General features: G+C 44.7%; 4 protein-coding genes across 4 annotated transcripts; 3 read left to right on the top strand and 1 right to left on the bottom strand.

Annotated features, from left to right (window-relative positions):
- Nucleotides 1-2707: 2707 nt before the first annotated feature.
- LY79DRAFT_518411 (cytochrome P450) lies at nucleotides 2708-3439 on the top strand (the record flags this gene model as incomplete). Its single annotated transcript, XM_060555031.1, has 3 exons — nucleotides 2708-2975; nucleotides 3035-3136; nucleotides 3222-3439. Coding segments are annotated over 3 exons (588 nt in total), but the record flags the coding sequence as incomplete, so codon positions are not given.
- Nucleotides 3440-4400: 961 nt separating this feature from the next.
- Nucleotides 4401-6597, top strand: LY79DRAFT_634736 (uncharacterized protein; the record flags this gene model as incomplete). Its single annotated transcript, XM_060562239.1, has 3 exons — nucleotides 4401-5392; nucleotides 5494-5541; nucleotides 5603-6597. 3 exons carry the CDS (start codon nucleotides 4401-4403, stop codon nucleotides 6126-6128), a joined length of 1566 nt encoding a protein of 521 aa, XP_060412670.1. The 3' UTR covers nucleotides 6129-6597.
- On the bottom strand, nucleotides 6597-8019 carry LY79DRAFT_558014 (uncharacterized protein). Its single transcript, XM_060558149.1, has 3 exons — nucleotides 7883-8019; nucleotides 7407-7780; nucleotides 6597-7351 (listed from the first exon to the last, which is right to left on the bottom strand). Exons 1-3 carry the CDS (start codon nucleotides 7909-7911, stop codon nucleotides 6927-6929), a joined length of 828 nt encoding a protein of 275 aa, XP_060412669.1. The 5' UTR covers nucleotides 7912-8019; the 3' UTR covers nucleotides 6597-6926.
- Nucleotides 8020-8869: 850 nt separating this feature from the next.
- On the top strand, nucleotides 8870-11403 carry LY79DRAFT_558011 (fungal-specific transcription factor domain-containing protein). The gene is made up of 3 exons (XM_060558148.1): nucleotides 8870-8983; nucleotides 9179-10487; nucleotides 10550-11403. The coding sequence occupies exons 1-3, from the start codon at nucleotides 8891-8893 to the stop codon at nucleotides 11203-11205; spliced, it is 2058 nt and encodes a 685-aa protein (XP_060412668.1). The 5' UTR covers nucleotides 8870-8890; the 3' UTR covers nucleotides 11206-11403.
- The last annotated feature ends 796 nt before the right edge of the window (nucleotides 11404-12199 follow it).

Raw genomic sequence — 12199 nt, 5'->3', positions numbered from 1 at the left:
TAGGTTATTTATTACTATTACTTACTTCTTAGAGATAACTTATATTATAACCTTTATAGTTAAGAAAAAAGTAGTTAAAGGTAGCTAGTAAAGCTTATATAAAGTAGGTGCTTTTATACTAGTTAAATAAAGATTATTACTTTTCTTTAGTATACTTAGTTAACTAGTAACTAGGCTTACTATAGATAAAGTACTTCTTAGTTAATTTATTATTACACTAGTTTTTACTATAGTAGTTACTTTATAAAGAACCTTATATTTACTATAGATTAGTATAATTATTATAGCTACTATTATACTTATAGTTAACCTAAAATTATTTATCCTCTATAGTAGATTTATTTATAGAGTATTATATAGGTAGTTTATAGTAAAGTAAGGTATTTACTACTCTATTATATAGTTATATATAGAGGCTATAGAATATAGCTAGTAGGTTAAGGAGAGCTATAGTGTACTTAGGTATACTATAGTAATAGGTAATAAGGCACTTATAATAATCCTTATCCTTAGGTAGGCTATTATAGGTTATTACCTTAACTAGCTTAGTAACCTTTTTAATAAGTAACTTAAGGATCTTAAGCTTATTCTTGCTATAGTTTTTATAGGTAATTAAGTTAAATAATATATAGTAAAGCTTAGTAATATAGGCTAAGTGTACCTTATTACCTTTAAATTATTCTTTAAGCTTTACTATTAAAGTATTAAAATTACCTACCTACTAGTAAAGGGTAGAAGTATAATACTCTTGTAGTTCCCTTTAGAGTATTACTTAAATTACTGCTTTATAGTAGTCTTATATTATACTTACCTAGACATAAAAGTTATAAAATAATAGTAATTTTAAGTTAATAGTCTTATACTAGCTACTAGTATACTTTATAGCCTAGTTATTAAAGTATATCTTTATAAGGTTACTTATTTACTTTAGCGTTAGCCTTAATATTACTATTAATATTGCTATAGTTAATAAGAGCTCCTATAGTAGTGCAGTAGTTATTATATATAGGCTATAGATTTTAGCTATTATATAAGGTTTTAGTGTTAATAAAAGTAGTAGTAAGGTAAAGGTTAAGTTATTATAGGAGGTCTAATAAGTAATTACTAGTAATAGGTGTACTTTAGCTAGTTTTTTACTATATAGGATTATATTATAACCTTAAATATTCTTAATAAAGTTAAGGTCTTTAAGGTATAGTTTAAAATTATATAATAATCTTTTAATAATAGTAATTATCTTATTAGTCTAGTAGGCGCCTTCTTTCTGTTAAAGGGTATTAAATATACGTTAGGTAATTAACAGGTGTTTACTATAGTTAACCTATATACTATAATTAATAAAGAAGTTATATAGGCTTATTAGGACCTTTTAGTTAATTACCTTAAAGTTATTTATAGACTATTTACTAAAATCTTTATAGGCGTAGTAAAGTAATTTACTACTAATATAGTTATAATACTTATAACTACTAATATAAAACATAGTAATAGTGTTAAGCGTAAAAGCTTATTACTTACTTATAAGGTTAGTTAGTAACTTCTTAATATAGTCTTTTCCTTATTACTATAAAAGGATATACTATATAAAGTTAGTAAGTATAGTAAATATATTATTAATTACTACTACTTACTACTTTACGTTAGGTAGTATATTATACTTACTATAAATCTCTTCTTATTGCCTTATAGGTAATAGGGCAGTAGCTTATAAGCCTTACTTGCTTATAAGCTTATTATACTTACTTATCTTAGCTTAGGTCTTCTGCTTATAGGTGTAGTATTATTTACTATTACCCTCTGTTAGCCTAATAACCTCTTAAATATAGGCGTTTCTTCTAGTAGACTAGAAGGCATATACGTTTATTAGAGGGATTACTACTATTAGTATAAATAGTTAAAGAAAAATATACTCTTATAGATAAATAACTTAGGGAGAAATAATAGGCTATTATATTAGCTACTTATTAACGCTGTTAATTAGTAAAAGGAGGGGAAATAATAGGCTATTATATTAGTAACTTGTTAACGCTATTAGTTAGTAAAAGGAGGGTATATATAGGAAAAAGAAGTTAGTAAGCTAAAGAGCTTATAATAAATAGGATATAGTAAATAATTACTAGTTAGCTATAGGTACATAAAGTAAAAGGTTTTTTATAGTTAAAAGTACTTCTCTAAAGGCAATAAAGCTTATATAATAGACATAAATTAATAGGGTTTCTACTAGTTAAAAGGACTAGTTATAGATCTATTAATTAACCTGTTGTAATAGGTAATTAGTATAAACTATTATAGTAAAGGTATTTATAGAGGCGTTTTTTAGTACTTATCTACTCTAGGTATATAAATAATTAACTAATAATAATTACCTCTTCTTGTAGTCCTTGCTAATCTATAGTTTAGATAGTAAAGTTAACCTATATAGTTAACAGTAAAATTAACTACTAATTAGTGTTAGTAACACTAAGGGATAAGTTAATATAGTTAACTATATATATTAGTAGTAATTAATAAATAATAGAGGTAACTATAGTTCTCTATTATATATAAAGAAAAGAAGGATAATTATTGTAGGTTAGTTAGTTAAATAACTAACTTATTACCTACAAATCCTTAGAGAATCTATGGCTAGATATCTGAGGATTTGCCGGCGATGAGTCATCAGGGTTAACCTAATAACTCCGATATTTATCCGCAATAGTCAACATCACAACAGGTTCAGAAACCGGACGTCTACAGTCGCCTAAGGGAGGAAATCGACGACTTTTTCTCACAGAATGCGGAACCTGAACACTCAGCCCTGTCAAAGCTCCCTTACCTTCAGGCTTGCATCGATGAAGCTTTGAGACTGCACCCCCCGGTGCCGTCGGGCGTTCAGCGAATGACACCGCCCGAAGGCATGGAAATTGATGGGACTTTCATCCCGGGCAGCACCATTATTCAAGTGCCAACATATACAATGTTTCGAGGCAAGTTTTGTACTAACTGGGGTTCGGTTATGGTTCGTGTTCTAACGGCTGCTTTGTGGCAAATCCAGATGAGCGCTTGTTTTCACAGGCAAATGAGTTCATCCCCGAGCGATGGACCACTCGGCCAGAGATGGTTATGGACCCTACGGTTTTTGTCCCTTTCGGCACAGGTAAGCAAGCAAGCACTGGGAACTCATACCTTCAATGCTTTACGGACCTGTACGCTACAAGAGCTGACAAGATGGCGTGTCATAGGCAAATACTCCTGCGCCGGAAAGCAGCTTGGCTTGATGGAGACCCGGTACTGTGCCAGCCAAATCATTCACCGACACGATGTGAAATTTGCTCCGAAGCAAACAGTGCGAGCTTTCGTTGAAGGGCAGAAAGATGGATTTACTCTATCGTTGCCAGTGTTGGAACTGATTTTCAACCCGAGGGAGGAAGGAAGCAGATCACCTGTTAACCCGAGGTAGGGGGCCACAATATGGGGGATGACGCCAAGAGCGATAAGTTGGATTGTCTCGTTAATCCATTTTTGATGCTTGAGCTTGTTGTTAAGCTCAACTCGCGTCTGTTAACCCTGACAACAGGGATACAGCTCTTAGTGTGACGCTTTGTTACCGAGCTAGATGAGGGAAGGGCTTCGTCTCTCCGCTAGGCCCTTCCGGGGCAGAAACAACAGAGTGAGGAATTATACCGATTAACCCATTAGTATTGGAGTTGCAAGAGTCGACATGCAGCAACGAAGGCAGTCCACGAAGCTTCAAGCAAATGCCTCTCTGCTGGCCCTAGTGTCGCAGCAAAAGGTTTGGTTCGTCAGATAAGGGGGAGAGTTTGAATGCGGAGCTCTCATGTCCGAAATCTATCAAGACGAAGGTTTACAACCAATGCTACGTAGGAATCCCAGCTCAGAAGTCGGGCAAGCAAGGCAACGCAAGGAAAAGCACCCCCCAAGAAAGTGCCAGGCCCAAGAAAACAGGGCTGTGGCAATGTACCCCACACTCTCTAGCCCCTTTTCTCAACTCATCTTCTCCCCTCCTCCCATCTGTCCGTTTTGTAGCTCGGGGTTGGCGTTTAGAGCACCTGAATCGGTTAATCCCCCCCTATTGGGCATTTCAGTCTCACCAAAGAAGCTTTGCATTTGCCTTTCTAACTCCCTGTGTCCTCCCACCCTACCTAGTTTCTTGATTGCTAATGATGTCCGTTCGGTCCGCTGATACACATATTGCCTACTTTCTTCGACACAGTCTGTGCGTGGTCTATCGGTTCATATCTTCCCGCCGGCGTAACTATCCGGCTTCCCATCTTTACTTGCGCGCACCTAAGCAGGGAAAAAAAGAGGGGGGAAACCAGCAAAAATAATTGCATTCGTTTCCCTCTGCGCCCTCCGCCCTCATTTTTCTATCATATTCTTCTCCGGGCCTCTTGGCAGTTATGGCATCCGACGATGGGCCAAATGATACCCCCACTCCACCATCAGGTGGTCGGCCAGCAAAGGTTCCCTCCGAAAAGGAGCTCGCTCGCAAGATCCGAAAACGCGATCTTGACCGCCGAGCCCAAAGGCAGGCCCGTGAACGGACACGCAACCGCATCGCCGAGCTCGAGTCTCAAATCAAGGAACTCAGGAAGGATGATTCGACGAGGTTATCCGCCTGCATGGAGCAGCTCGCCACTATCACCCACGAGCGAGACAGCCTGGTCGACACAGTCAAGTCCATTGAGCAAATGATCCGCAGGCATGTGCTGCCGAGTCGCCAGGCCCCAGCAGCGACGCCACTCTCTCCGGCCGGACAGTCAGGACCCCTGCCCAACCCTCCGGATGCCATAACGACAAGGCCGTCGTCGCACTCGTACTCGGCACCAATCAGCCTCCTGCCCGGAACTCCCTCTGGCACGAACCCCCACGCGCTCTGTGGCAGCGGTTTTGGCAACGAACTCGGGGTTGTCGGCACAGCAACGAATGAGTTCTCGGCGTCCAGTTGTCACGCCTCCACCTCCACGTCAGACAATCAAGACTTTATCGAAGAGCTTGAGGAGGACGACAAAGACGAAGACGACGACGACGCTAGTGTTATCGTACCACCGCCCACAGCACCATGCGACTGTGCCGTGGCCCCGACGCGGCTTGGGCCGGCTCCACATAAGTTCAATCTTTGGCGGGCTATCAACCAGGCCTTGACCAAAAGGTGCCATGTCTCGGAGGCCGCGCAAGTGGCCGAAGATGCTGATGATGAGGATGTGCCTGTCCGCGCGTTGATTGAGGGGTGGGATGCTGTTGCCAAGTCAAGGCCTTTGTCTAAGCTGTGGGAGAAGCTGCGCGCGGTTGATGAGGTGCTCTTTCTCAACTGTTCCCTGTCAGACCGACTAGCAATTCTTTGGATGATGTATATGCAGTTAAAATGTCATTCCGATCCCACGCCGGAGCGGTACGCCAAGCTGCCGCCGTGGTATCTAAAAAGGTATACTGGGAGATTGCGTTGGCGCATCACGCGCAACGAAGAGAAACCTTTCCGCTGACACGATACAGGCCATCGCAAACACTGCCTCACTCTTACGCCATCGACTTCTTCGTTTGGTAAGCAGCGAACGCTCGTTACTATCATCTCACTTGTGGTGGTCACGCTAACTTTTACTAGGCCAGGTCTCCGAGAGCGTTTCGTGTTTGGACAACATGCTTATTGTAACAACCAGTTCTGGCAGCTCTTTGCTTCAAACATACACGTCCTGTGGCCCTTCGAGTTCCGCGACGCGTACAAGAAGTGCGTGGTCACGGGGCAGTACCAATTATCGCCCATGTTCGAGCAGAAGATTAGGGACCTTAACATCTGGACCGTGGGGCATGACCTTTTCGCGCGCTTTCCCGAACTCATTGCCGACATACCAGTGACCCAGTCCATTGGTCAATCTTTGACGCCAGTTGCTACATCACTCGTGCTGCAGCAGGCCTCTCTATCTCAATTAAAGGAGCACGAAGAACGGCTGCTCCTAGAGCATGCTGCCGAGGAGAGATCAACGCAAGACGTCATAGACTGCACGCAGGCCATGCAGGTGTTTCCTCCAGACCTCTACAGAATGGCGCCTCCAGTTTTCATGGCCGAGTATACGCCTCAGGGCTTCGGTACGAATGGCGTCTCACACGATTCAACGCCGGAGTATTTTTAAATTCACAAGCGAAATTTTGATAATAAAGACCCAAATCCAATTTTTTGACGAAACGCTAATCAGCTCAAGGTGGCATTGAAGAACAATGGGCCTACGAGTGGCGACTCACACGAGCAATTAAGGAAGCTAGCAGTAAGAAAATCTAGTTTATTGACAAAAGTACCAGTCGTAATAAGCTTTAGAGTGATGGCAGCAGCATCTCCTTTCACAACCTTCGGCAGTCTAGTCGGCAGATCAATCGGAAAACAGGCTTTAAGATTGTTCAGGGGCGTATGTAATTCGACTATATCCACCCAATCGATATTCTCCCAATCGAAGCGAACACCTTCGTTAGGACAAATGTATTATCTCAGCAAGCCACCGCACTCATGATCACATAATCTTTTGGGGTTGACTCTGATTCGGTTCACCCCTCAAGCGATGCAAAAGCTGGACGAGAAATGTGGTAAACAGGTTACCTCTTGTGTGCTTGCTACAGATGCTTTTTGCATTCTTGTTGATTGAAGAGAAGCCCTTGATAAGTATATTTTAAACTACGTAATGGGTAGCACCAACCATAGTTGCCCCGGTGGCCCACTTTCAAAAGTCCAGATTGTAGAGAGCGCAGAAATGTATAACATGTATCCCTAACTTGACAATCAAGAAATACAACAACACGAAAAGCCCCCTAGCAGTTTCTGTCCTTCTCAATGATTTACAAGTATCCCTCTTCCAAGAGAACCTTTGACCGCGTTTCGTTCGGTATAGTTTCCAGACAATCACAAGATTTTGATCTGTTTTCCTTCGTTATACTTGAATTCAGGAAAAGAAAGTCACGGGCCTTTCCAGAAGCTGACCGTCCAAAAAGATGTCAACCTTCTCGTTGTAGAAACACAATAAACCGGCTATGCCTGCACTCTCATGCGTCGGATTCCTGTAGTACCAGACAAGATCCTTGTGCTCCTCGCCATTGACTACAATGTGGTAGTATTCTGCATCGCCTTTGTAGGGGCATTTCGTGACTAGTTCGCTCTTCCGAAGTACCGATTGGTCAACTGAGGCCAATGGAAGATAGTACCTCGTAGGCAGGCCTGTTTCTAGCAAATGGACGGCAAAGTTGGTCTTAGCAACGCTCCTTCCGGCGACTTTGACTTCGACGGGTCGCGAAGACGGAAGAATGTCGATGCGCTTGAACGGATCTTTTGGATGAACGTAGATGGGCGTTTCTTCTTCTAACCATTGATCTGGAAGTTATCAATATCTTGTTGATCACCAGTAGCTCATCACACTGTCTCTTACCCATACTCCCAAATTCCAGTCTTACCAGGCCTTTGAATGCACCATTGAGCTCCTCATCATCAGAGAATCGTAAGACCCGATCGGTCACTAAATCCTTGGCACCGTTTTGCCCTGGAACAGTGACTTCGACCACATGGGCCGCAGCGACTGGTGAATCTCCAGCAGAATAAACGGTTTCCTTGTCTTTCCAACTGCAGTTTTGGAGCTCCGACATACGCACGTAATACTGCGGGTAGGCAACGTGCTCCCACACATGGATCGCGTTGGTTGTGTCAACAATGTACGCTTGATTTAGGATGACTCGAACGCGTCGGGAAGTTTTCTGGATTCTGTGAGGGCCATTAAGGAGCAGATGGCGAGCAAGCTCGGGGAGACTATATTTTCATCAGCTCATACATATATACACGCCGAGAACAAGAGGAGCCGTCAGTTGTTCTCAGGATCAAATCGAAGTTATGCTACTATCCTACACTTACTCAGCTCGAAACTGTCCAGGCTTGGACATCGTTAGGTTCTCCTTGATGGACGGTGAGAAAGACTGGAGTACTTCAAAAATGACACTTGCAGAGGGCCAAAACGATTGTTTGACTCTTCCGCCTTCAACATGATTTGGAGCAGCCTGATTACAATGCACTCAACCCCGCACTCTACGTGAGGGTGACGTTTAGTGATTTACGTAAGCTGCATCGAACTCGGCACCATCACCGTTGTCCGTTATAGCATTGAGCCACAAATCAGTGGTATGCGGCCTCTCTTTATCTCTAAAACCTTGTCAAAAAACCTGGAACTAATAGGGATTGTGTAAGCCGTGTGAAGCTGGTATCTACTGGGACAATCAATATTGACTCGTGCTTGGTTTTACAGCAGAATAAGCTACTATGACCGCATACGACCATTATTTGCTGGCCTGGATATACTTGACAGGGTCGTCGGGACCCCCTGGGCTTGCCGGCAGACACCGGCAATTACACTTCCGGGATCAAGAATGCGGGCTTTACTGTTCGAGGACATCAAGTTCTCTTTTTGAGTTATCGGTTGTTTTCCCGGTTCAAAACGGAATAACTTTGCCACTTGGAAGTCAGAGCCTTGGTAAACCGTCACGTCGTAACTCTTTAAGGTTCTCGTACTTGGGATTCACGTGATGGGTGTTGGTGTCGGATCCACCTCTAGCCATCCATTACAACCGCTGGTTCACATTGATACTTTGCTGGCGGAAAGACTGAGCATATGATGATCACTTTAAGTTCACTGCCCAGAATGAGGTTGGTCTTTCGAATGGCCATCTTATTGTTAGGCAAGATGGTGAAGGATACGTCATTTGGTCTTTCTCCTAGCTCTAGCGAGCTAAATGTCGGCATTCCCGGTCTAGGATACTCCGGCCCGCAGTCGCCGAGTTGCCCCACATCCCGCATCCCCCACAACTGCATCACGAATCGAGGCCATTACGCGAAGACGATGTTGACGGCCTTCATCTTCACGCCGCCATGCTGAACCTCAAGTTCATCAACACCACAAACGTACCCGTGACAAAGCGCAAGATCGCATTGCATGCATGTGATGCTTGCCGTAGGCGAAAGGTCGGTTCAACTCTCCACTTCATCCCGCCAAACGGTTGATGTGCAGTGCCGCTTCATTATCCGCGTTCCATACCAGCTGGTAGACCGGCTCTACAGGATACTGCTCGAATACCCCCTTAATAGCCAATAAAAAATCACCTACCGGTGAAGACGGCCCAGACCTGTTCAGAGTATTGAGGTTGACGGACTTTACAGAAACGATGTGAACATCCGTTAGGGGAGGGGGAGTCTCCGCCTCCGCATACGGTTCACTGGCGGAAGAGGGGCCGTTTCGCCACTCTTGGTTCTTCTACAGCCGCAAGCGATTCCCCAAATGCAGCAACCCCCATAGACCCTTGCCTTCAGTACAGCCCAGCGGTCGTGGGGGCTTTGTCAACCCGCCCGGAAGATGGAGACGCCAGTGAGGTATCAGAGTCCATTCATGTTACCGGCTCGGTGCCCCCGACAATGAGCCCTCGGCCTCACGTTGCCAGTCCGTCTTCACGTAGCGTCAGCCTATCGGCACTAGCTGAGCACTCGACGCCTCGAAACTCTAGCCCAGAGCTCAAGATTGATGAGGAATCAATACAGAATAACGAGGATAGATTCGTTGGTGACCTAAATCCAGAAGGGGCCTTCCTCGCAGATAGTCCCGGAACGCGCCGTGGGTACGCACAGTCTAACTCTGTGGGCGTATGGTATTCTCGCAGGAACAGCAAAAACAACCTAACTACAGAACTTGCATCCGCGGTCTCCATGGACCATGCTGAGCATCAGTTCCTAGCCGTGCTGCCCAAGAAAGAACATTATGACCAGCTAAAAAAGATCTACCTCCGAGATGTCCACAGGATACTACCCATAATGAACGTGGACATCCTCGAAGAGCCAACATCCACGATATCACAAGTACTCTGCAAGCAGGCCGTTTGTCTGGCGGCAGGGTGCAACCCGAGTGCAAAGCCATATTTGACACTCGGTGAAGACTCGTCAGTGGTACTAGCCTATTCCGAGTTTGCTCTCCGTCTTTCGTCAGCTATCCGGAAGGCACTCGGTCTCGGATTAGTCAAGGATCGCGTTCAGGCAGTGTCTATTCTCGTCATTCTCTCATTGTATACTCACTTCTCCCAAGACCGCCACCTTTCCGCCGAACTGGCAGCACAAGCTGTGAGCAACGCTCAAACAGTCGGCCTTCACCTTCAAAATCCGCCAGCGAGGTCTGAGGATCCTGCCTATTTAACACGGTTGTTCTGTTGCGTCTGGGCAATGGACCAGCTCAACGCTGCATTTCATGGCCGGCCGGTGATGATGCATGAAAGAGACCTGGGACGGGACATGGAGGCTTGCATCGCGGAGCAAGACAGCTGCTTCCGGCTGTTCCTCAAGATTATAGTTCTGCTGGGCCGCATCATCGACCTGTATCGGCCAGCAGCGAATAATACTGGCTGCGTTGTTATGGAAGACCTCCCAAGCTTCGAGAGCCTCGTCGAAATGACACAGGCCCTCGGTGTCGAATCCCGTCTTCTGGGTAAGGCTTCAGCAGCCCTCCCCCACCTACAAACACCTGACAAGACGCTAATCGTATCGCAGCCTCGATTGAGCTGCTCTACCACGGCATTGCGATTTTGTCCTGTCGTATCCCGGTTGGATCAACACGATCTGAGCACCTATCCTTAGCATACACTCGACAGTCTCTTTCTGCCATCAAAATAACGGCGATTGTGGAGCAGTTTGCCAACTCTTTATCGCACATGACGTTCGTGCCATACGCCGTATCGCTCTCTCTGCGAGTTGCCTACCGAGAGCTTCGGTCCAGCAAAGTCCCGATGTTGACCGCGAGGTCTCGCCGTCAATTCCAATCAACTTGCAAGGTACTCAAGGAGCTCGGTGGTATGTTCCGCTCCGCGCTCGTCATGGTAGACCTGGCCGAGCAGGTCATCCAAGAAATCGATCAAGTCTGCTCCAACGCGCTGAACGAGCAGAATGTGAACGACTCTGCTGGCACGCCGACTGCTACTCGCCAAGGGGATACAACCGCTGCAGGGGGTCCTGAGATGGCCAACGCCGCGGGGGTCGAGAACCTCCCACTTCATAGCGAATCAATCTCGGGGTTCGACGCTTCTCTCTTTGAGGGACCTGCAGGGTTTGATGTTTTTGAGTTCTTTGATCCCGGTGACCTTAACGCCATCGATGCCATCTTAGGAGGTGATGCACCTCCTGGCTTTGGTCACTTGAGGTCTGTCTAATAAACTGCCGTTCTTCCCAGTGATACTTTTGGGCCTGGTGCAATACTTGGCGGATAACATGAATCTGTCTCCTTACAAGCGGTCTAGGATAGTTCGCTCTAAAGGAAGCAAATGATGATATGGATAGTTCAATCATGCGGTGCATCTGGTCTGTAATAAGCCAACATCGGCTGTATATAGATACGAATAAAGGGTTCCGAATAACTGAATGTAGGAAGCATAATATTGTAAATACAAGCAGATCCAGAGCGCAAATGGATGTGGTGGCCTTTTCAAACATTGTTGAAATTTCCACAAGATCGATTAAACCAAGAAACATCCCAATACTAACCGATAATATAGGTACTTTTGGTATAAAAGGCGCGAATGAGTTGACGGAGAACTCTCTTTCCTCTTGGTAACCAACAGAGGCTACAGAAGCAGATGGACAACTGAGAAATCTGGATTCCAAGCCTTTCATTATGGACTGACACAGACATGGAATTATGGGCACGCCGACTACAGGGGTTACGCAGCGAAGCTATTCATTGAGTGCACCAAATTCATGGTGAAGTCTTGATTAACTTGCAGATATCCTACTTGCAGATATTCTATCTCAACCATGCTGAACATCTTGTCAGGTCAAAGCCGGCTACTCGAAAATCAGAAACTCGATCAATTGGTTCTATCAAATAATTAAAATTCTGGCTGATTTTCTAGTGTAAGCTAAAGGCAGTCAAACCTGTGGATGCCGATGTCAAGATGCCCGCCGCAATATAAATCGACTTTCTTCCAAGTGCTGTCTCTGATGATCTGGCCCATACTGTGCTCCGGCGCCTTGCCACCTTGAGGTGTCGAAATTATGTGCAAATAACTGACTGATTACTTCTATACTACTTGTCTGGTTTATTCTCAGGTTAAACTTAACTAGATCATCCGACCTTTAATACATCTGGCAGAACAGGAGTTTGCAGGACGGGTGGCGGGCTGCCTGGGACCCACAGCCAAATCATCA

This window comes from Colletotrichum navitas (assembly GCF_030913465.1).
Source record: "Colletotrichum navitas strain CBS 125086 chromosome Unknown LY79scaffold_42, whole genome shotgun sequence".
Lineage (NCBI taxonomy): Eukaryota > Fungi > Ascomycota > Sordariomycetes > Glomerellales > Glomerellaceae > Colletotrichum > Colletotrichum navitas.
Note: the sequence above shows the minus strand (reverse complement) of the source record. Positions and strands in the feature narration are given on the sequence as shown.

Coding starts and splice junctions, on each gene's coding strand:
- LY79DRAFT_558014 (XM_060558149.1), bottom strand. CDS start 7,911: ATGTCCAAGCCTGGACAGTTTCGAGCTGA. Junction 7,781..7,882: donor CCTGGACAGTTTCGAGCTGA/GTAAGTGTAGGA, acceptor ATGAAAATATAG/TCTCCCCGAGCTTGCTCGCC. Junction 7,352..7,406: donor ACTGGAATTTGGGAGTATGG/GTAAGAGACAGT, acceptor GATAACTTCCAG/ATCAATGGTTAGAAGAAGAA.
- LY79DRAFT_558011 (XM_060558148.1), top strand. CDS start 8,891: ATGCTGAACCTCAAGTTCATCAACACCACAAACGTACCCGTGACAAAG. Junction 8,984..9,178: donor ATGCTTGCCGTAGGCGAAAG/GTCGGTTCAACT, acceptor CGGACTTTACAG/AAACGATGTGAACATCCGTT. Junction 10,488..10,549: donor TGTCGAATCCCGTCTTCTGG/GTAAGGCTTCAG, acceptor ATCGTATCGCAG/CCTCGATTGAGCTGCTCTAC.